The 23,883-nt window shown below is 44.9% G+C and overlaps 1 protein-coding gene across 4 annotated transcripts in view; it reads right to left on the minus strand.

Annotated features, from left to right (window-relative positions):
* The window catches only part of LOC134356693 (NCK-interacting protein with SH3 domain-like), a 279,402-nt gene that overhangs the window by 99,638 nt on the left and 155,881 nt on the right, over positions 1-23,883 (minus strand). For all 4 annotated transcript variants that reach the window (XM_063067734.1, XM_063067733.1, XM_063067731.1 and 1 more), the window contains 3 exons: positions 21,523-21,661; positions 20,663-20,743; positions 10,065-10,193 (listed from right to left, as the gene is read on the minus strand). In XM_063067734.1, the coding sequence (XP_062923804.1) occupies positions 10,065-10,193; positions 20,663-20,743; positions 21,523-21,661 (349 nt within the window). The remainder of the gene's footprint in view (positions 1-10,064; positions 10,194-20,662; positions 20,744-21,522; positions 21,662-23,883) is intronic.

Raw genomic sequence — 23,883 nt, forward strand, 5'->3', positions numbered from 1 at the left:
CTACCACCCCACCAGCCTCCAGGTCCAACATATAAATATCCGTAACTTCCGCCACTTCCAACGGGATCCCACCACTAAGCATATCTTTCCCCCCCACCCCCTCTCTGCTTCACGCAGGGATCGCTCCCTAGGTGACTCTCTTGTCCATTCGTTTCCCCCCCCCATCCCTCCCCACCGATCTCCCTCCTGGCACTTATCCTTGTAAGCGGAACAAGTGCTACACATGCCCTTACACTTCCTCCCTCACTACCATTCAGGGCCTCAGACAGTCCTTCCAGGTGAGGCGACACTTCACCTGTGAGTCAGCTGGGGTGATATACTGCGTCCGGAGCTCCCACTGTGGCCTTCTATATATTGGCGAGACCCAAGGCAGACTGGGAGATCGTTTCGCTGAACACCTACGCTCTATCTGCCAGAGAAAGCAGCATCTCCCAGTGGACACACATTTTAATTCCATGTCCCATTCCCATTCTGATATGTCTATCCACGGCCTCCTCTGCTGTAAAGATGAAGCCACACTCAGGTTGGAGGAACAACACCTTATATTCCGTCTGGGTAGCCTCCAACCTGATGGAATGAACATTGACTTCTCAAACTTCCACTAATGCCCCACCGCCCCCTCGTACCCCATCCGTTATTTATTCACTTATATACACACATTCTTGTTCTCTCTCTCCTTTTTCTCCCTCTGTCCCTGTCACTATACTCCTTGCCCATCCTCTGGGCTTCCCCCTCCCCCTTTTCTCTCTCCCTAGGCCTCCTGTCCCATGATCCTCTCATATCACTTCTTTTTTTCTTCTTCTTTGAGTTTTTACGGCAGTTGGCATCCACACTGTTGCATTACTGCCATCTCCCTTTTGCCAATCAACTGTCCGGCTCTTGGCTCCATCCCTCCCCCTCCTGTCTTCTCCTATCATTTCGGATCTCGCCCTCCCCTCCGACTTTCAAATTTCTTACGAGCTCTTCTTTCAGTTCGTCCTAACGAAGGGTCTCGGCCCGAAACGTCAACTGTACCTCTTCCTAGAGATGCTGCCTGGCCTGCTGCATTCACCAGCAACTTTTATGTGTGTTGCTGACTATTTATTAATCAGTTCTTGCCTTTCCCAATTCAAGTAAATATTGTCACTTAGGAAACATTGTATTCCTCAATCTGATCAATTTTTATATATTAAATGGAAAAGTCTATGCAATTATGTCTCACTTTATATTTCAGACCAGGTTTGATTCAAGCAAATATCATCCAAGACTGTTATGAAAACTCAGTATATTCTGTGTTGTGGTGTCTGCCAATAATTAGGTGTCCAAAGGGGCCAAAATAAGCTAACATAATTTCTCTTTGCATTCTAGCCCCCTTCATGTTGACGTTCACAAATAGAGAAAGCTTGGAGACAGTGCGAGAGGGAATATAGGCAGGTGATGGAGGAACTGATAGTTTGAGATGCGTCTATTTTAATGCAAGGAGTATTATGAACTAGACAGATGAGCTTAGAGTGTGGATCAGTACTTGGAGCTATGATGTTGTGGCCATTACAGAGACTTGGATGGCTCAAGGGTAGGAATGGTTACCTTGAGTACCAGGTAAGATGTTTCAGGAAGGACAGGGAGGGAGGCAAAAGAGGTGGGGGCATGGTTGCAGAAAAGGAGGAAGATATGGAGGGATTGTCTATGGAATCTCTGTGGGTGGAAGTTAGAAACAGGAAAGGGTCAATAGCTATACTGGGTGTTTTTGTAGACCACCCAATAGTAACATGGACTTGAGAAGCAGATAGGGAGACAGATTCTGGAAAAGTGTAATAATAACAGGGTTGTCATGGTGGGAGATTTTAATTTGCCAAATATTGATTAGCATATCCCTACAGCGAAGGGTTTAAATGGGGCGGAGTTTGTTAGGTGTGTTCAGGAAGGTTTCCTGACACAATACATAGATGAGGCTACAAGAGGAGAGGCTATACTTGATCTGATATTGGGAAATGAACTTAGTCAGATGTCAGATCTCTCAGTGGCAGAGCATTTTGGAGATAGTGATCACAATTCTATCTCCTTTACCACAGCATTGGAGAGGGATAGGAACAGACAAGTTAGGAATGTGTTTAATTGGAGTAAGGGGAAATATGAGGTTATCAGGCAGGAACTTGGAAGCATAAATTAGGAACAGATGTTCTCAGGGAAATGTACGGCAGAAATGTGGCAAATGTTTAGGAGATATTTGCGTAGCATTCTGCATAGGTACGTTCCAATGAGACAGGGAAAGGATGGTAGGGTACACTAACCGTGGTGTACAAAGGCTGTTGAAAATCTAATCAAGTAGAAGAGAAAAGCTTACGAAAGGTTTAGGTAATGATAGTGATCTAGAAGATTAAAAGGCTAGCAGGAAGGAGCTTAAGAATGAAATTATGAGAGCCAGAAGGGGCCATGAGAAGGCCTTGGCAAGGATTAAGGAAAACCTCAAGGTATTTCTATGTGAAGTGCAAGAGGATAAGACGTTAGGACCAATCAAGTCTGACAGTGGAAAACTGTGTATGGAACCAGAGAAGATAGCAGATGTGCTGGAGCTTTTGGAAAACATCAAGTTGGATAAGTCTCCGGGACTGGATGAGATGTAGCCCAGGCTACTGTGGGAGACAATGGAGGAGATTTCTGACCCTCTGGCAATGATCTTTGCATCATCAATGGGGACAGGGGAGGTTCCGGAGGATTGGAAGATTGCAGATGTTGTTCCCTTGTTTGAGAAAGGGAGTAGAGATAGCCCAGGAAGTTATAGACCAGTGAGTCTTACTTCAGTGGTTGGTAAGTTGAAAGGAAAGATCCTGAGAGGCAGGATTTATGAACATTTGGAGAGGCATAATGTCATGCGAATAGTCAGCATGGTTTGTCAAAAGCAGATCGTGACTTACGAGCCTTTTGCGGATGTAACTAAACACAATGATGAAGGTAGAGTAGTAGATGTAGTGTATATGGATTTCAGCAAGGCATTTGATGCAAGGCTTATTGAGAAAGTAAGGAGGCATGGGATCCAAGGGGACCTTGCTTTGTGGATCCAGAATTGGCTTGACCACATAAGGCAAAGAGTGGTTGTAGACGGGTCATATTCTGCATGGAGGTCGGTGACCAGTGGTGTGCCTCAGGGATCTGTTCTGGGACCCCTAATCTTCGTGATTTTTATAAATGACCTGGATGAGGAAGTGGAGGGATGGGTTAGTAAATTTGCTGATGAGACAAAAGTTGGGGGTGTTGTGGATAGTGTGGAGGGCTGTCAGAGGTTACAGCAGGACATCGATAGGCTGCAAAACTGGGCTGAGGAGTGGCAGATGTTCAACCCAGATAAGTGTGAGGTGGTTCATTTTGGTAGGTCAAATATGATGGCAGAATCTAGTATTAGTGGCAAGACTCTTGGCAGTATGGAGAATCAGAGGGATCTTGGGGTCCCAAGTCCATAGGACACTCAAAGCAGCTGCGCAGGTTGACTCTGTGGTTAAGAAGGTATTTGGTGCATTGGCCTTCATCAATCATGGGATTGAGTTTAAGAGCAGAGAGGTAATGTTGTAGCCATATAGGACCCTGGCTGGACCTCACTCGGAGTACTGTGCTCAGTTCTGGTCACCTCACTACAGGATGGATGTGGAAACTATAGACAGGGTGCAAAGGAGATTTACAAGGATGTTGCCTGGATTGGGGAGCATGCCTTATGAGAATAGGTTGAGTGAACTCGGCCTTTTCTCCTTGGAGCAACAGAGGATGCGAGGTGACCTAATAGAGGTGTACAATATGATAAGAGACATTGATCGTGTGATAGTCAGAGGCTTTTTCCCAGGGCTGAAATGGCTAGCACAAGTGGACATAGTTTTAAGGTGCTTGGAAGTAGGTACAGAGGAGATGTCAGGGGTAAGTTTGTTCTATTTCAAACACAGAGTGTGGTGTCTCCGTGGAATGGGCTGCCGGTGCCGGTGATGGAGGAGGATATGATAGGGTCTTTTAAGAGATTCCTGGATAGGTACATGGAGTTTAGAAAAATAGAGAGCTATGGATAATCCGAGGTAATTTCTAAAGTAAGTACATGTTCGGCACAGCATTGTGCGCCGAAGGGCCTGTATTGTGCTGTAGGTTTTCTATGCTTCTAACAGAGCAATCTATATGGCTTAGAAATACAATTGTGTCAGTGTGAATTAATCAGTCTGATGGCCTGGTGGAAGAAGCTGTTCCAGAGCCTGTTGGTCCTAATGCTGCGGTACCATTTCCCAGATGGTAGCAGCTGGAACAGTTTGTGGTTGGGGTGACTCAGGTCCTGATGATCCATTGGGCCCCTTTTACACACCTGTTACTGTAAATATAGTGGGAAGTTCACATCTACAGATGCGCTGGGCTGTCTGCACTCTCTGCAGAATCCTGCGATTGTGTGAAGTACAGTTCCCATACCAGGCAGTGATGCAGCCAGTCAGGATGCTCTCAATTGTGCCCCTGTAGAAAGTTGTTAGGATTTGGAGGCCCATCCAAACTTCTTCAACCATCTGAGGTGAAAGAGGTGCTGTTGCGCTTTTCTCACCACACAACTGGTATGTACAAACCATGTGAGGTCTTAGGTGATGTGTATATCGAGGAACTTAAAGCTGTTCATCCTCTCAACCCCAGATCCATTGATGTCAATAGCCTGTCTCTGTACCTGCTCTAGTCCACAACCAGCTCCTTTGCTTTAGCGACATTGAGGGTGAGGTTGTTTTCTTGACACCATTGTGTCAGTGTGATTACTTCTCCGTAGGCTACCCTGTTATTATTTGAGATAAGTCCAATCAGTGTAGTGTCAAAGTTAATTAGCAAATTGAAGCTGTGGGTGGCAACACCAACATGGGTATATAGAGAGTAAAGGAGGGGGCTGAGGACACAGCCCTGAGGGGCACCTGTGTTGAGGGTGAGAGAGGCAGAGGAGAGGGACCCATGGCAGTGATCTGACAGGAACTCCAGGATCCAGCTGGACAAGGTAGGATGAAGACCAGGGTCCCTGAGCTTCTTGTCAAGCCTGGAGGGAATGATGGTGTTGAATGCTGAACTTAGTCCAAGAACAACATTCTCACATAAGCATCCCTCTTCTCCAGGTTTGGAAGGACGGTGCGTAGAGCTGTGACTATTGCGTCAACTGTCAATCGGCTGTGTCGGTAGAGGAATTATAGGGGGTCCATTGTGGGTGGTAGCATGCTGCAGATGTCGTCCTTGACCAGCCTTTCAAAGCATTTGCTTATTATGGAGGTGAGTGGAACAAGATGCCAGTTGTTTAGACATGTTACCTTGGTCTTTCTAGGTACAGGGACAAGTAGGAGGGCACCCTACACTGGGAAAGGGAGAGATTAAGAATGTCTGCAAACACACCTGCCATTCTGAGTACCCACCCTCAGATGCCATCTGGTCCTGCAACCTTGCTGTACGCAGTTTTTTCATTGAAAACACCTGCGTACTTCAGCCTCAGAGATGACCCAGGTGCAGGGCTCTTTGGCGGCTCTCCTTGAGGGCTCAGTGTTGGCGACATTGAACTGAGAGCAAAAAAGATTTAGCTCATCTGGGAGAGAGGCAGCAATGTTGGCAACTCCACTGCGCTTAGCTTTGAAGTCTATGATGGTGTGCAGACCTTGCCATAAGCTGCATGTGTTGTTGGTGGAGAGTTGTGTCTGGATCTTGTCCCTTTATTGTCGTTTCACTGCCTTGATGGCTTTGCGCAGATCATAGCTGCAGTTCTTGAGTTTCTGTGGTCACCGGCAACATAAGCTCTGTGTCGCACGGTAACTGCTGCACACACAGAACTGTTGATCCAGCGTTTCTGGTTTGGATAAACATTGACCGATTTTTGGGGGACAACATCCTCAATGCACTTCCGGACGAAGCTCATGATCCCTTCCGTGAACTCGGAGATGTTCTCATTATGAAAGACATTCCAGTTGACATCATCAAAGCAGTCTTGTAGCATGGAAACTGATTGGTCAGACCAATAGTGGACAGATTTAACTATGGTTGCCTCTTGTTTCAGCTTTGGCTGTACATGGGCAGAAGCAGGATGGAGGAGGGATCAGACTTCTCCAAGTGGCAGATGGAGGAGCACTTGGTAAGCGTTGCTGAAGGGAGAGTAGCAGTGGTCAATGGTGTTATCTCCCCTTGTGCTCACCTGGATGTGCTGTCAAAACTTCAGAGTCGTTTTAGCCAGTGATGCTCGATTAAAGTCTCAGGCAACGATAAAAGCAGTGTCCAAGGTGCTGATGGTTTCATACAGTTTCTTCAGAGCCAGGTCAGTATCAACCTGTGGCAGAATACACATAGCTGTGATAATTACAGACGTGAACTCTCTAGGCAGCCAGAAAGGTCCACAGAGCAGCACCATGTACTCCTGATCCAGGGAACAAAAGAATTTGAGGGCATGCACATTCTGGGAATTGCACCAAGCATTACTGACCGTGAAGCATACCGCACCTCCTTTACTTTTCCCAGAAGGGTTTTTAGACCTGTCCACTCAGAACAGGGAGAACCCAGAGGCTCAGTGGAGTGATCCGGTATCTCCTCGGTCAACCAGGTCTCCACGAAACACAAGACGTCACGTTCCTTTGTTTCCCACTGATTGGAGATTCTGGCTCTCAGTTCGCACAGATTGTTGTCCAGGGACTGAACATTAGCCAGGAGTATGCCAGGGAGTGACGGCTGATTTGAACGCTGTCTCAACCTCACCAGGACACTGGCCCTTCTCCCTCGCCTCCGATGCCACTTCCGAGGTAGCAGCACTATAATAAATGAGCCTGCCACGGATCATGTAAACAGGGGTTCTCAAGGTAGAAAAGGCAGCACGCTGTGGGTAAACGCCATCTTCCCGATGTTCAGAAGAGTCAGTCAATCATATCTGATGCGACTATCAGCTTCTTGAACAAGAACCGGGTTGGGTCACAGATCTCTCAGTGGGTGAGCATCTGGGGAACATTGACCACCACTCCCTGGCCTTCAGCATTATCATGGAAAAGGATAGAATCAGAGAGGACAGGAAAACTTTTGAACTGGGGAAGGGCAAATTATGAGACTATAAGGCTAGAACTTGCAGGTGTGAATTGGGATGATATTTTTGCAGGGAAATGTACTATGGACATGTGGTTGATGTTTCGACATCTCTTGCAGGATGTTAGGGATAAATTTGTCCCAGTGAGGAAGATAAAGAATGGTAGGGTGAAGAAACCATGGGTGACAAGTGAGGTGGAAAATCTAGTAGGTGGAAGAAGGCAGCATACATGAGGTTTAGGAAGCAAGGATCAGATGGGTCTATTGAGGAATATAGGGAAGCAAGAAAGGAGCTTAAGAAGGGGCTGAGGAGAGCAAGAAGGGGGCATGAGAAGGCCTCGGCGAGTAGGGTAAAGGAAAATCTCAAGACATGCTTCAATTATGTGAAGAACAAAAGGATGACAGAAGTGAAGGTAGGACCGATTAGAGATAAAGGTGGAAAGATGTGCCTGGAGGCTGTGGAAGGTTGCGAGGTCCTCAATGAATACTTCTCTTTGGTATTTACGGACAATATGAGTGAGGTTGATGTTCTGGAGCATGTTGATATTAAGGGAGAGCAGGTGTTGGAGTTATTAAAATACATTAGGACGGATAAGTCCCCCGGGTCTGACGGAATATTCCCCAGGCTGCTCCTCGAGGCGAGGGAAGAGATTGCTGAGCCTCTGGCTAGGATCTTTATGTCCTCATTGTCTACGGGAATGGTACTGGAGGATTGGAGGGAGGCGAATGTTGTCCCTTTGTTCAAAAAAGGTAGTAGAGATAGTCCGGATAATTGTAGACCAGTGAGCCTCGTGTCTGTGGTGGGAAAGCTGTTGGAAAAGATTCTTAGAGATAGGATCTATGAGCATTTAGAGAATCATGGTCTGATCAGGAACAGTCAGTATGGCTCTGTGAAGGGCAGATCGCGTCTAACAAGACTGATAAGAGTTCTTTGAGGAGGTGACCAGGCATATAGATGAGGGTAGTGCAGTGGATGTGATCTATATGGATTTTAGGAAGGCATTTGACAAGGTTCCACACGGTAGGCTTATTCAGAAAGTCAGAAGGCATGGGATCCAGGGAAGTTTGGCCAGGTGAATTCTGAATTGGCTTGCCTGCAGGAGGCACAGGGTCATGGTGGAGGGAGTGCATTCAGATTGGAGGGTTGTGACTAGCGGTGTCCCACAAGGATCAGTTCTGGGACCTCTACTTTTCATCATTTTTGTTAACAACCTGGATGTGGGGGTAGAAGGGTGGGTTGGCAAGTTTGCAGACGAAACAAAGGTTGGTGGTGTTGTAGAGAGTGTCGAGGATTGTCGAAGATTGCAGAGAGACATTGATAGGTTGCAGAGGTGGGCTGAGAAGAGGCAGATGGAGTTCAACCCAGAGAAGTGTGAGGTGGTACACTTTGGAAGGACAAACTCCAAGGCAGAGTACAGAGTAAATGGCAGGATACTTGGTAGTGTGGAGGAGCAAAGGGATCTGGGGGTACATGTCCACAGATACCTGAAAGTTGCCTCACAGGTAGATAGGGTAGTTAAGAAAGCGTATGGGGTGTTAGCTTTCATAAGTCGAGGGATAGAGTTTAAGAGTCGTGAGGTAATGATGCAGCTGTATAAAACTCTGGTTAGGCCACACTTGGAGTACTGTGTCCAGTTCTAGTCACTTCACTATAGGAAGGATGTGGAAGCGTTGGAAAGGGTACAGAGGAGATTTACCAGGATGCTGCCTGGTTTAGAGAGTATGCATTATGATCAGAGATTAAGGGAGCTAGGGCTTTACTCTTTGGAGAGGAGGAGGATGAGAGGAGACATGATAGAGGTATACAAGATATTAAGAGGAATAGATAGAGTGGATAGCCAGTGCCTGTTCCCCAGGGCACCACTGCTCAATCAATACAAGAGGACATGGCTTTAAGTAAGGAGTGGGAAGTTCAAGGGGGATATTAGAGGAAGGTTTTTTGCTCAGAGAGTGGTTGGTGCGTGGAATGCACTGCCTGAGTCAGTGGTGGAGGCAGATACACCAGTGAAATTTAAGAGACTACTAGACAGGTATATGGAGGAATTTAAGGTGGGGGGTTATATGGGAGCCAGGGTTTATGGGTCAGCACAACAATGTTGGCCAAAGGGCCTGTACTGTGCTGTACTATTCTATGTTCTATGTTCTATGAAATTGCAGAAATTAGCAGCACACTGTAGAATTGGTATGGAATTTGCAACACAGCTGCCATACATGGCACCATCTTGGTCTGGCAAGAGTGTGGATATCAGTGTGTTGGAGGGAATGTGGTAACTGGGTTCTCTCTGTGTGAGACCCTGCATTGGAAAGGGGTCCCAGTGTACGAGAGGAAGTGTGGTTAAAGGAGTCCCAGCTTGTTAGGTGAAGTTTGGGAACTGGTGACTGGTGTGTGAGAGAGTGTGTGGAACTGGGATCTTGGTGTGAGAGAGGAAGCTTGGTAATTGGGTTCATGGTGTGTTGGACATGTATTGGCCTGGGGTTGTGGTGTGTGAGAACTGGGTTCCAGTGTATGTGAGCTGGGGCCCTGGTGTATTAAAGTGTATTAAAGTCTGGGGGAGAGAGAGTGGAATTTGAGATCCCGTGTGTGAGAGGGAGTGTGGGAACCATAGTGCTGATTCCTGAGGAGCAGTGTGGCAACTGGAGCCCAGGTGTGTGAGAGGAGGTCAGAACTGAGGTTCCAGCATGAGAGATGCTATGTGCAGCACTCTTTCAGTGTCAGACAGTTTGCCACTCCAGCAGTCTTGTCTGAATCCAAACTTTGCATGTGAACATCACCAGCTGTAAATTTCCCTCCATGTCATACACCATCCTGACTTGGGCATATCTTGCCGCTTCTTATTTCTGGGTCTAAGGCCTGCAGCTCCCTCATGAGTGCCCAAGTGGCTACAATAATGTGCATTTACCATCACAGAGTGGGGAAGCTGGTGTAGTGGAGGAGGGCCTCTTCTACAAAATATTAGGCAAGGTCAGTATCCTTTGGCTTGTCAGTGATAACAACATCAAAATAAATGAACAAATGATTACCAACGAGTAATCTGAGAATGACTTACCAAGCATGTGGAGATTGAAAGAAAGCAGCACATTCGTGAACAAGTCTGGAAGCTGTTCAGTGGAATCAGAGAGTAGTCCGTCCTCAATCACATCCAGGAGAAACTGAATGAAGTCTGAATTCAGATGTTCTGTAAGTAAGGTGGGAGCTTAGAATTTTATTTAGGTTTGTATTACAAAACAATGTAAATATATCAACAGGAGGTTATTGGAAAACACTAGGTCTGCCATGAATGGCGTATGATACTGGGCACTGAAAAATGGAAAAGATGCACTTGAAAACTGTTGTGGTGATGACTCATTAGACTGATTGAGGTTATGCATTAAATACCTCGATTGTTTGTAAAACCTAATGGGTTGACTACCAAAGTATAAAAAGTAATATTAAGTTGCATAGTTTTCCTTCAGTTACAACAGGGCTGGGCTAAATGAGGCTTATTCTGTGTTATATTCCTCCTAGATGTCATGATTCTGTGCTTTGTCTCTGAAGAGTCATTTCATCCCTAGGTCACTAATCTTTAGGAGGGAGAGTGTAAACAGGATGACTATTGACTTTGTTTCCATCATCACTAGCAAGACGGTGCATAAAGCAGAGCATAATCTATAGGCTGTGACTGTATCAAGGACTACCCACAAACAGAAGAGACTGCTGCAAGGGGATTGATTTGAGCCCTTCTCAGTCACAAGCTGGAAGATCACCTGTCCTGCTTGTTCTGGGTAATATTGATTCCACCCTTAGTTTCTTCAGAATTACTCTGGACCTAATATTTAATAATTTACCATTTACAAATAATTTTAAAGATATCTTACTACATAGAAAGTGAACTATTCTGCCTATACATTGTTGTTCAGTTTAATCACACAATCTTTTGTTTCAGTGTCACTGCTAACCTTTCTTCAGTACTCCATGGAGAGATTGTGTTCTGGGTGGAATCAACCCTGACTGACTGCAGCTAATGCAATACATTCAAACTGTCAAACTCAGTAGCATTGATAATGATGTCAATGATGTCAAATGATGGACACCCAAGGTGAACAGTAACAGTTTAACCAATTCCAGTGGGTAATATGCAACCTGCAGTAGCTGTACCTCGAAAGCTACATCAGCTGTTGACACATCTTTTTGAAGACCCTGACCTGGAGTTACACTCTGACTTCCATTCTTTGCGGGAATGAGACCTGCTCAAAGGGCCTCATGACCGGCCAATTTTTGATGTACCAAGAACACGGTTTGGAAGACTAGCGCGCCTTCATGGTGCCGGATTTTTGTGGCTCTGGACACGAGCTGATTCTAGGCCAGTGCCCCTTGCTGGAGAACACAGAACATTGGGAGCAGCAGGTTTGCTGCCATGGGCTATGTGTCCAGAGACCTGAGCCCTGGGCCAACTCTGGGTGCAGAGCTCGGAAAAAGCGACGCAAGAGACTTTTAACATCATAAATCACTGAGTGGTTTGTTAATGTTGCCTCTCTCGCTGTGAAACGGGGTCATCTCTTTTTCCCTTATTAGGGAGAGAGTGAGCCTGTGGCAAGTCAAGTAACCGGGTGAACGAGTAGTCTTTGGTGTACTGCAAGTCTGTTTCTTTATTGATGCTTTGCTGCACGCTTGAGTGCTCGATAGAGGGCGCTGATGCTTTTTTGCTGGTGGGGGTGGGGGGGGTCATTGTCTTGCTGCTGCTTGTGTGTGGGAGGAGGGAGGTGGGGTGGGCTTCGGGGTTCTAACGTTCTAACAGTCATTCATTCTTTGGGGCACTCCTCTGTTTTTGTGGATTTTTGCGAAGAAAATGAATTTGAGGATGTATATTGTATATATTTCTCTGACATTAAATGTACCTATAGTCTGGGGCAAGAGGATGAGTGGCAAATAAACACAGCTGCTTAACAACCCTGGGTACAGTCAACCCTCCTGAACTGAGCGATAAAAGCAAAATGACAGCTTCAACCTGAATTTTAAAAATAAACACACTACAACATGGCTCAGTTACTTTATCCTATAAAAAGCACCTTAAAGGGCTGGTTATTTGTCAGAAGTGTGCCTGGATAAACAAGAGTAAAAGGGAGGTGAGAGTTGAAATTGGACCAATGGAAAATGATGCTGGTGAGGTAGAAATGGGGGCAAAGAAATGCAAGGTGAACTGAATGACTACCGGACCCCGACGAGAGGATTGCTGAGCCTCTGGCAATAATCTTTGCATTATCAATGGGAACAGAAGAGGTTTCAGAGGATTGGAGGGTTGCAGATGTTGTTCCTTTATTCAAGAAAGGTAGTAGAGATAGCCCAGGAAATTATAGACTAGTGAGTCTTACTTCAGTGATTGGTAAGTTGATGGAGAAGATACTGAGAGGCAGGATTTATGAACATTTGGTAAGGCATAATATGATTAGGAATAGTCAGCATGGCTTTGTCAAAGGGAGGTCATGCCTGATTGAATGTTTTGAGGATGTGACTAAACACATTGATGAAGGTAGAGCAGTAGATGTAGTGTATATGGATTTTAGCAAGGCATTTGATAAGGTACCCCATGCAAGGCTTATTGAGAAAGTAAGGAGGCATGGGATCCAAGCGGACATTACTTTGTTATTCCAGAGTTGGCTTGACCACAGAAAGCAAAGGGTGGTTGTAGATGGGTCATATTCTGCATGGAGGTCGGAGACCAGTGGTGTGCCTCAGGGATCTGTTCTGGGACCCCTTCTCTGTGTGATTTTTATAAATGACCTGGATGAGGAAGTGGAGGGATGGGTTAGTAAATTTGCTGATGACACAAAGGATAGAGCTGTTGTGGACAGCCGTCAGAGGTTACAGCAGGACATCAACAGGATGCAAAACTGGGCTGAGAATTGGCAGATGGTGTTCAACCCAGATAAGTGTGAGGTGGTTCATTTTGGTAGGTCAAATATAATGGCAGAATATAGTATTAATGGTAAGGTTCTTGGCAGTGTGGAGGTTCAGAGGGATCTTAGGGTCTGTCTCCATAGGACACTCAAAGACTCTGTGGTTAAGAAGGCATACAGTGCATTGGCCTTCATCAATTGTGGAATTGAATTTCAGAGGGGAGAGGTAATGTTACAGCTGTATAGGACCCTGGTCAGACCCCACTTGGAGTACTGTGCTCAGTTCTAGTCACCTCACCACAGGAAGGATGTGGAAATTATAGAAAGGGTGCAGAGGAGATTTACAAGGATGTTGCCTGGATTGGGGAGTATGCCTTACAAGAATAGGTTGAGTGAACTCGGCCTTTTCATCTTGGAGTAATGGAGAATGAGGTGACCTGATAAAGGTGTTTAAAATGATGAGGGGCATTGATCATGTGGATAGCCAAAGGCTTTTTCCCAGGGCTGAAATGGCTAGCACGAGAGGGCATAGCTTTAAGGCACTTGGAATTAGGTACAGAAGGGATGTCAGGGGCAAGTTGTTGTTGTTACAGTTTTTTTTTATTCAGGGAATGTTGAGTGTATGGAATGGGCTGCCGGCGACTTTGGTGGAGGTGGATACAATAGAGTCTTTCAAGAGAAATAGCTCAGAAAAAATAGAGGGCTATGGGTGACCCAAGGTAATTTCCAGAGTAAATACATGTTTGGCATAGCATTGTGGGCCAAAGGGCCTGTATTGTGCTGTAGGTTTCTCTGTTTCTATGTTACTTTGCATTAGTCTATCAGTGTGCCAGAGGTCCTTGAGTGTTAGGGAGTAGGAGTGAGTGCTGTTACAAAGAAAAAGTGCTAGGCAAACTGAAAAAGGTCTTAAGGTGGGAAAAAAAAATCCCAGGTTCCTGAAAGAGGCTACTGAAGAGATAACAGATGCATTGGTCACTCAATTCTAGGATGGTCCAGGAGGACTGGAAAATTGCAAATGTGACTCCATTCTTTAAGAAGGGAGGAAGACAAAAGAAAGGGAATTATGGGCCAGTCAGTGGTTGGGAAAGTGTTGGAGTCTATTATCAAGGATGAGGTTCGGGGTACTTGGAGACTAATGATAAAATAAGTCAAAATCAGTATGGTACCTTATGAAGGGAAATCTAGCCTGACAAATCTGTTAAGAGTTCTTCAAGGAAGTAACAAGCAAGGTGGACAAAGGAGAGGCAGTGGATTTACTTGGATTTTCAAAAGACATTTGATAAGGTGCCTCACATGAGACAAAATCCCATGGTGTTACTGGAAAGATACTGGCATGGACAGAGGACTGGCTGACAGGCAGGAGGCATCGAGTTGAAATAAAGGGGGCCTTTTCTAGTTGGTTGCCAGTGACGAGTGGCATTCCTCATGGGTCAGTATTGGGACAACTACTTTTCACAATGTTAGTCAATGATTTAGATAATGGAATTGATGGCTTTGTGGAAAAGTTTGAGGATGATACAAAAATAGGTGAGGATAGGTAGTGCTGAGGAAGCAATGCAATTGCAGCAGGACTTAGACAAATTGGAAGAATGGGCAAAAAAAGTGGCAGATGAAATATATTGTTGGGAAATGAATGATAATGCATTTTGGTAAAAGAATCAATAGTGCGGACTATTACCTAAATGGGCAGAAAATTCAAACATCAGAAGTGCAGATTTGAGAGACTACGTGCAAAACTTCCAGAAGGTTAATTTACAGGTTGAATCTGTACTCAAGGAGGTAAATTCAATGTTAGCATTTATTTCAAGGGGAATAGAATATTCAAGTAAGGAGATAATGCTGAAACTTTATAAGACACTAACCAAGCCACACTTGGAGTATCGTCAATAGTTTCGGGCCCCATATCTCAGAAAAGAACTATTACCATTACAGAGAGTCCAGAGGAGGTTCAGAAGGATGATTTTGGGAATGAAAGAGTTAACCTAGGAGGAGTGTTTGGCAGCTATAGGCCTGTACTCACTGGAATTTAGAAGAATGCATGGGGATCTCATGAAACCTACTGAATGTTGAAATGGCTAGATAGGGTGGATGTGCAGAGCATGTTTTCTCTAGTGGGGTATCCAGAACCAGAGGGCACAGCCTCAAAACTGAGGGGCGATCCTTTAGAACAGAAGTAACAAGGAATGTTTTTAGCCAGAGAGTAGTGAATCTGTGGAATCCTCTGCCACAGACTGCAGTAAAGGGCATATTTAAAGCTGAAGTTGATTGTTTCCTGATTGGTCAAGACAACAAGGGAAATTACAAGAAGGCAAGTGTATGCGGTTGAGTGGGATCTGGGATCAGCTATGATGGAATAGCAGAGCAGGCTTGATGGACTGAATGGCCTAATTCTGCTCCTTTGTATTATGGTCTAAGACAATTGGGTTTGAATTAAACCAGACAATGCTGGCTAAGTTAGTTAGTTCAAGGAAGCTTGCAGATCACTGAGCACATCAAATAGTTGATCTGATAATAGGTGGAAGACTTGGGGGCTCGGAGCGTCTGCTTCACGGCATTAATTGTAGGTACCTGGAACTCGGTCTCCAGAAAGTTTTAGACAGTTTACGTGAAAAGGTAACTGAGAAAACTAACATGTGTCAAGTTACCCAAGTGGAAAAAAGCAGTACAAATGTGAGGGAGCAGTCGCCTTGTAAGAAATGGTCATGCAACAGCAAGAAGAATGACAGCAGGACGAAAGACAGAATAACAGAAAATCCATTCCTCTGCCTTCGATTTCTGCAACAGACAATCTCATTTATCTACAACACATTGGTATGTCATAGAAACATGGAAAACCTACAGCACAATACAGGCCCTTCGGCCCACAAAGCTGTGCTGAACATATCCTTACCTCAGAACTACTTCGGCTTTACCCATAAGCCGTCTATTTTTCCAAGCTCCACATACCTGTCCAGGGGTCTCTTCAAAGACCCTATCGTATCCACCTCCACCACCGTCACCGGCAGCCCATTCCACGCACTCACTACTCTCTGCATTTTAAAAAAACATACCCCTGACATGTCCTCTATACCTACTTCCAAGAATGTTAAAACTGTGCTCTCTCATGCTAGCCATTTCAACCTTGGGAAAAACCCGCTGACTATCCACACGATCAATGCCTCTCATCATCTTATACACCTCTATCAGGTCACATCTCATCCTCCGTCGCTCCAAGGAGAAAAGGCTGAGTTCACTCAACCTATTCTCATAAAGCATGCTCCCCAATACAGGCAACATCCTTGTAAATCTCCTCTGCACCCTTTCTATGGTTTCCACGTCCTTCCTGTAGTGAGGTGACCAGAAATGAGCACAGTACTCCAAGTGGGGTCTGACCAGGGTCCTAAATAGCTGCAACATTGCCTCTCTGCTCTTAAACTCAATCCCATGATTGATGAAGGCCAATGCACTGTATGCCTTCCTAACCACAGAGTCAACCTGCGTAGCAGCTTTGAGTGTCCTATGGACTCGGACCCCAAGATCCCTCTGATCTTCCACGCTGCCAAGAGTCTTGCCATTAATGCTATATTCTATCTTCATATTTGACCTACCAAAATGAACCACCTCACACTTATCTGGGTTGAACTCCATCTGCCACTTCTCAGCCCAGTTTTGCATCCTATCAATGTCCCGCTGAATCCTCTGACTGCCCTCCACACTATCCACAACACCCAGAACCTTTATGTCATCAGCAAATTTACTACCCCTCCCTCCACTTCCTCATCCAGGTCATTTATAAAAATTATGAAGAGTAGGGGTCCCAGAACAGATCCTGAGGCACACCACTGGTCATCGGCCTCCATGCAGAATATGACCAGCCTACAACCACTCTTTGCCTTCTGTGGGCAAGCCAATTCTGGATCCACAAAGCAATGTCCTCTTGGCTCCCATGCCTCCTTACTTTCTCAATAAGCCTTGCATGGGGTACCTTATCAAATGCCTTGCTAAAATCCATATACTCTACATCTACTGCTCTACCTTCATCAATGTGTTTAGTCACATCTTCAAAAAATTCAATCAGGCTCATAAGGCACGACCTACTTTTGTCAAAGCCATACTGACTATTCCTAATTATATTATGCCTTACCAAATGTTCAGAAATCCTGCCTCTCAGGATTTTCTCCATCAACTTACCAACCACTGAAGTAAGACTCACTGATCTATAAATTACTGGGCTAACACTACTTCCTTTCTTGAATAAAGGAACAACATCCGCAACCCTCGAATCCTCCAGAACCTCTCCCATCCTCACTGATGATGCAAAGATCATTGCCAGAGGCTCAGCAATCTCCTGCCTCGCTTCCCACAGTAGCCTGGGGTACGTCCCGTCCAGTCCCAGTGACTTATCCAACTTGATGCTTCACAAAACCTCCAGCACATCCTCTTTCTTAATATCTACATACTCAAGCTTTTCAGTCCGCTGCAAATCATCCCTACAATCGTCAAGATCCTTTTCCGTAGTAAATACTGAAGCAAAGTATTCACTAAGTACCTCTGCCATCTCCTCCGGTTCCATACACACTTTTCCACTATCACACTTGATTGGGTCCTATTCTCTCAGGTCTTATCCTCTTGCTCTTTACATACTTGTAGAATGCCTTGGGGTTTTCCTTAATCCTGTCCGTCAAGGCCTTCTCATGGCCTCTTCTGGCTCTCCTAATTTCTTTCTTAAACTCCTTCCTGCTAGCCTTATAATCTTCTAGATCCCTAGCATTACCTAGTTTTTTTGAACCTTTCATAAGCTTTTCTTTTTTTCTTGACTAGATTTACAACAGCTTTTGTAAACCATGGTTCCTGTACCTGACCATCCTTCCCCTGTCTCATTGGCATGCATCTATGCAGAACCCCACGCAAATATCCCCTGAACATTTACCACATTTCTTCCATACGTTTCCCTGAGAACAATTGTCTCCAATTTATGCTTCCAAGTTCCTGCCTGATAGCCTCATATTTCCACCTACTCTAATTAAACACTTCCCTAACTTGTCTGTTCCTATCTCTCTCCAACGCTATGGTAAAGGAGATAGAATTGTGATCACTATCTCCAAAATGCTCTCCCACTGAGAGACCTGAACACCCGACCAGGTTCATTTCTCAATACTAGATCAAGTACAGCCTCTCCTCTTGTAGGTTTATCTACATATAAGCTTATCTGCTTATCAAGCAGCCTTCCTGAACACACCCAACAAACTCCACCCCATCTACACCCTTCACTCTAGGGATATGCCAATCAATGTTTGGGAAATTAAGAACTCCCACCACGACAACCCTATTATTATTACTCCTTTCCAGAATCTGTCTCCCTATCTGCTCCTCAATGTCCCTGTTACTATTGGGTGGTCTATAAAAAACACCCAGTAGAGTTATTGACCCCTTCCTGTTTCTAACTTCCACCCTCAGAGGCTCCATAGACAACCCCTCCATGACTTCCTCCTTTTCTGCAGCCATGACACTATCTCTAATCAACAGTGCCACACCCCACCTCTTTTGCCTCCCTCCCTGTCTTTCTGAAACATCTAAAGCCTGGCACTTGAAGTAGCCATTCCTGCCCCTGCACCATCCAAGTCTCTGTAATGGCCACAACATCATAGCTCCAAGTGCTGATCCATGTGCTAAGCTCATCCACTTTATTCATAATACTCCTCACATTAAAATAGACACAACTCAAACCATGTGATGTGTACTTTCTCTATCACCTGCCTATCCTCCTTTCGCACTGTCTCCAAGCTTTCTCTATTTGTGAGCCAACCTCCCTTCCCTATGTCACTTCAGTTCGGTTCCCACCCCTCAACAATTCTAGTTTAAACTCTACCTAATAGCCTTTGCAAACCTCCCCACCAGGATATTTGTACAGGTCACACCTGCCCCAGACGAGGTCCCAATGATCCAGAAATCTGAATCCCTGCCCCCTGCTCCAATCCCTCAGCCACGCATTTATCTTCCACCTCATTCTATTCCTATACTCACTGTCATGTGGCACAGGTAGTAATCCCGAGATTACTACCTTTGAGGTCCTGCTTCTCAACTTCCTTCCTAACTCCCTGTAGTCTGTTTTCAGGATCTCCTCCCTTTTCCTACCTATGTCACACAACCTCTGGCTGTTCTCCTTCCCACTTATGTACCACAACCTCTGGCTGTTCTCCTTCCCACTTCAAGATATCATGGACGCGATCAGAAGCATCCCAGACCCTGGCACCTGGGAGGCAAACTACCATCAGTGTTTCTTTCCTGCATCCACAGAATCACCTGTCTGACCCCCTAACTATAGAGTCCCCTATCACTGTTGCCACCCTCTTCCTTTCCCTACCCTTCTGAGCCACAGGGCCAGATTCTGTGCCAGAGGCATAACCACTGTTGTTTCCCCCAAGTAGGCCATCTCCCCCAACAGTACTCAAACAGGAGTACTTATTGTTAAGGGGGACAACCACTGGGGTGTTCTCTAGCATCTGCTTCTTGTCCTTCCCTCTCCTGACTGTTACCCACTTATCAATCTCCTGAGGCCCCGGAGTGACTACCTGCCTATAGCTCCTCTCTATAACCTCCTCACTCTCCCTGACCAGATGAAGGTCATCGAGATGCATCTCTGGTTCCCTAATGTGGTCCCTAAGGAGCTGCAACTTGACGCACCTGGTGCAGATATGTCTCTTTTAACTTACTGAAATTTTACCTGTGCTTTGGAAATCATTTGTGTTTTAGAAGTAGTTTGTAGTATCTCTTCCTTGGTAGGGAGGGGAAACTTATTACTCATGTCATGGGTAATGGCAGCTAAATACACCATGGAGGATAAACTGGGAAATAAACTAGTCTTTGAAGTGTAGGTGGCTACAGTATAACCTCCCTTTAGTGAGGGCATCTGTAGCTATCTATATCAGCGGTCCCCAACCACTGGGCTGCGGACCAGTACCAGTACCGAGGAAACGATATGAGTCAGCTGCACCTTTCCTCATTCCCTGTCACGCACTGTTGAACTTGAACATAGGGTTGCCAACTGTCCCATATTTGCCGGGACATCCTGTATATTGGGCTAAATTGGTTTGTCCCATACGGGACCACCCTTGTCCCATATTTCCCCCGCTAAGATAGAGCATTTCTATGAAACCTTTCATGCCGAAATGGCGTAAAGCGAAGAAGCAATTACCATTAATTTATATGGGAAAAATTTTTGAGCATTCCCAGACCCAAAAAATAACCTACCAAATCATACCAAATAACACATAAAACTTAAAATAACACTAACATATAGTAAAAGCAGGAATGATATGATAAATACACAGCCTATATAAAGTAGAAATAATGTATGTACAGTATAGTCGGGAAGATGAAGCCAAAACCGATTTGTGGGGAAAAAAAAAATTGGCACATACACGCATGCGCACACAGGTGCCTGCACAAGGCTTCATGGTCATGGTAGTCTTTCTCGGGGTAAACCCAAGTGTCCCGTATTTGACTGCTACTTTTGTCGCTTATTTGGGAGTGAGAAAGTTGGCAATTCTAACTGTAAAGGACATGTTGAGGTGAGTTTAACCCTACTTGAACACCACACCCCCCACCTGTTCAGCCGGTCCGCAAGAATATTGTCAATATTAAACTGGTCCACAGTGCAAAAAACGTTGGGGACCCCTGATCTATATCACATAGATATAGATAGATCTTCATTTGAGTTTACAGCTTTGCAGTCAGTAAACTGAATACCATCACGTATGCAGTCCTATGAATTCTGGAATGTTTTACCTACCATAATGATGATATGGTAATGGCTCCCCCATGGAAAACACCATGGTCAGCAGCAATGCAGAGTAACACAGCTTCTGGTGCTCTGCAGGAAAAGAAAATGCAATCAAACACTGCAGCCATTTCTGGCCAGCTTTAACTATCACAACTACAGTTTTCTGAATTTAGACTGTCATTTGTCAGCCAGCAAACCCTGTGATGTCTGCACCGATCCACATTAGCTTTTCACTCTCATCCAGACAAGCTCACCAAAGGATGAGAACGTTATTCTACAAAAGTCACTTTCAGTTAGCACTCATTATGTAGACACTGAGCTAAGATTCTTTGTATAGCAGATGCAGTGCTTTGCTTTGTTTGGTTTGGTTTGTGTAAGACATATACACAATGATACAGTGAAAAGCTTGTCTTCATCTACAGATAAAATCACTGCACAGCGCATTGCGCTACCTGACATCTCCAGGCTCTGCCTCGACATAACCTGCCCTCCAGAAACATGAATACACACAGGCTGTAGATACATTGTTGTCCCTCATTAGCATTCACACATCACACCCCTCTCTCAGCTCAATTCATTAAACTAGCGTTACAGATACAACAGAACCTTGAAATTCACAACTCATTGATGCCACATTGGCTCTTTACATGAAATAATCTAGTGGAGATTAAAGATTGGGGAAGTGGAGGGACAATCATGAATTTACACATCTTCATACATGGTTACCTTAGCTCCCTGTTCAAATATGTTATTAGAGTAGCTATTATCAACACCAGCTTCTCCAAAGTATAAATGTGAAGACTTCATGTGTTTCCAGCTCAGAGTTCTCTTTAGCCATAATCCGTTAATTCCCCAATACACAAGCCTACCTTTGGTGTCAGATTGCATATCCCGTGCAAGTTCCATTGGTAGAACAGAGTTTGACAACGTGGAGATGATGGCTGCATCCAAATTGCACATGGCTCCAAAGCATTTCAGTAAGAACAACCTCAATGCTACCCTGTGTTCCTTTGGCATAATAGAACAAAGTGTAAGTCATACAACAAATACAATACTGTTGATTGTCATTTTCTTTTCACCTTTCCAGCATCTGATACATTCTCTAGTCAGGACCAGTGGGCCTCAGTTATAGGGACAGGTTGGTCAGGCAGGAGCTTTATTCTTCAGAACAAAGAGAATGAGAGGCAACCTGAAAGAGGTGTTAAGATTATGAGAGGCACAGATAAAATGGGTGGCAACGGTTTTTTTCCAAAGGGTAAGTGAGTCAAAAATATGGGTATAAGGTTTGAAGGAAAAGATTTCCTTCAGGGACCAGAAGGGTAACTTTTTCATGTTGAGGGTGGTGAGTATATTGTTACTACAGGGAGTAATTGGTAAAATGGTATCATTTTTATCCATCAAACTCAATATATAAGTTTGCTGATGACACAATAATTGTAGGCCGCATCTCGGGTAATGATGAGTTTGAGTACAGACAGGAAGTTAAGAACCTGGTGGCATGGTGCGAAGACAATAACCTATCCCTCAACGTCAGCAAGACGAAGGAATTGGTTGTTGACTTCAGAAGGAGTAGCGGACCGCACGACCCAATTTACATTGATAGTGCGCAAGTGGAACAGGTCAAAAGCTTTAAGTTCCTCGGGGTCAATATCACAAATGACCTGACTTGGACCAACCAAGCAGTTCGCTACCAAGAAGGCCCACCAGCGCCTTTACTTCCTGAGAAAACTAAAGAAATTTGGCCTGTCCCCTAAAACCCTCACTAATTTTTATAGATGCACTGTAGAAAGCATTCTTCTAGGGTGCGTCACAACCTGGTAATGGAAGTTGTCCTGTCCAAGACTGAAAGAAGCTGCAGAAGATCGTGAACACGGCGCAGCACATCACACAAACCAATCTTCCGTCCGTGGACTCACTTTATGCCGCACGCTGTCGGAGCAGTTCTGCCAGGATAATCAAGGACACGACCCACCCAGCCAACACACTTTTCGTCCCTCTTCACTCCGGGAGAAGGCTCAGGAGCACGGCCAGATTTGGGAACAGCTTCTTTCCACCTGTGATAAGACTGCTGAATGGATCCTGACCCGGATCTGGGCTGTACCCTCCAAATATCTGGACTTGCTTCTCCGTTGTTTTGCACTACCTTACTTCCCATTTTTCTATTTTCTATTTATGATGTAAAATTTAAATTTTTAATATTTACTAATTTTAACTATTTTTAATATTTGTAATCCAGGGAGTGTGAAGCGCGGAATCAAATATCGCTGTGATGATTGTACGTTCTAGTACCAATTGTTTGGTGACGATAAAGTATAAAGTATTTAAGAAGCACATAGAGGGGTGAAGCTTAGAAAGATATAGCCTTCAAGTGGAACCACGATACTAACGCAAGTTGACATCGACAACAGCCCATTCACCATTGAGGAACTGAAGAAGGTCAAATATGCACTCAAACAGGGCAGGAGCGCTGGATGATGGGATACCACCAGATGTCCTGAAGAACTGCGACCTGGATGACATCTTGTTGGACATATGTAATATGGCACTGATGAAAGGTGATAAACCAGAACAGTGGTCACTCTCAAACATTATCCCAGTCCCCAAGTCTGGATCCCTCACGAAGACAGATAAGTACCGTGGTATCAGCTTGACCTGTATCTTAGATGATATATGATTGACTCCATCCACCAAGGTAAAATGCTGAAGATCCTGAAAGCTTATGGAATACCAGACCGTCTACTGAGAGCAATAGAGTCCAGCTATATCAAAACCATGGCGAAAGTTGTATCACCAAACAGAGAAACAGCAGTGTTCGAGCTCCTAGCTGGTGTGCTGCAAGGAGACACTCTGGCACCATACATCTTTATAACCGTCCTTGATAACGCTCTACGTCAAGCTACCAAAGACCATGACAAGCTTGGTTTTACCATAAAACCAGGACAAGCCAAAAGGGTCAGACCAGTTATGCTCACAGATCTTGATTTCGCAGATGACATAGTCCTGCTCTATGACCAGATGGAGGAAGCACAGCAGCTACTAACAAAAGTGGAAATTGAGTGCAATAAAGTTCGACTTCACCTAAATGCTAAAAAGACAGAGTATATGGCAATTAACTGTAATGAAGGTACTCTCAAGACCGTAAAGAATGATACCATTAAGAAAGTCTTTGACTTCAAGTACCTCGGGTCAAGAATGATGAGTTTGGAGAAGGACATAAAGGTACGGAAGAT

Source organism: Mobula hypostoma, chromosome 15 (assembly GCF_963921235.1).
Source record: "Mobula hypostoma chromosome 15, sMobHyp1.1, whole genome shotgun sequence".
Lineage (NCBI taxonomy): Eukaryota > Metazoa > Chordata > Chondrichthyes > Myliobatiformes > Myliobatidae > Mobula > Mobula hypostoma.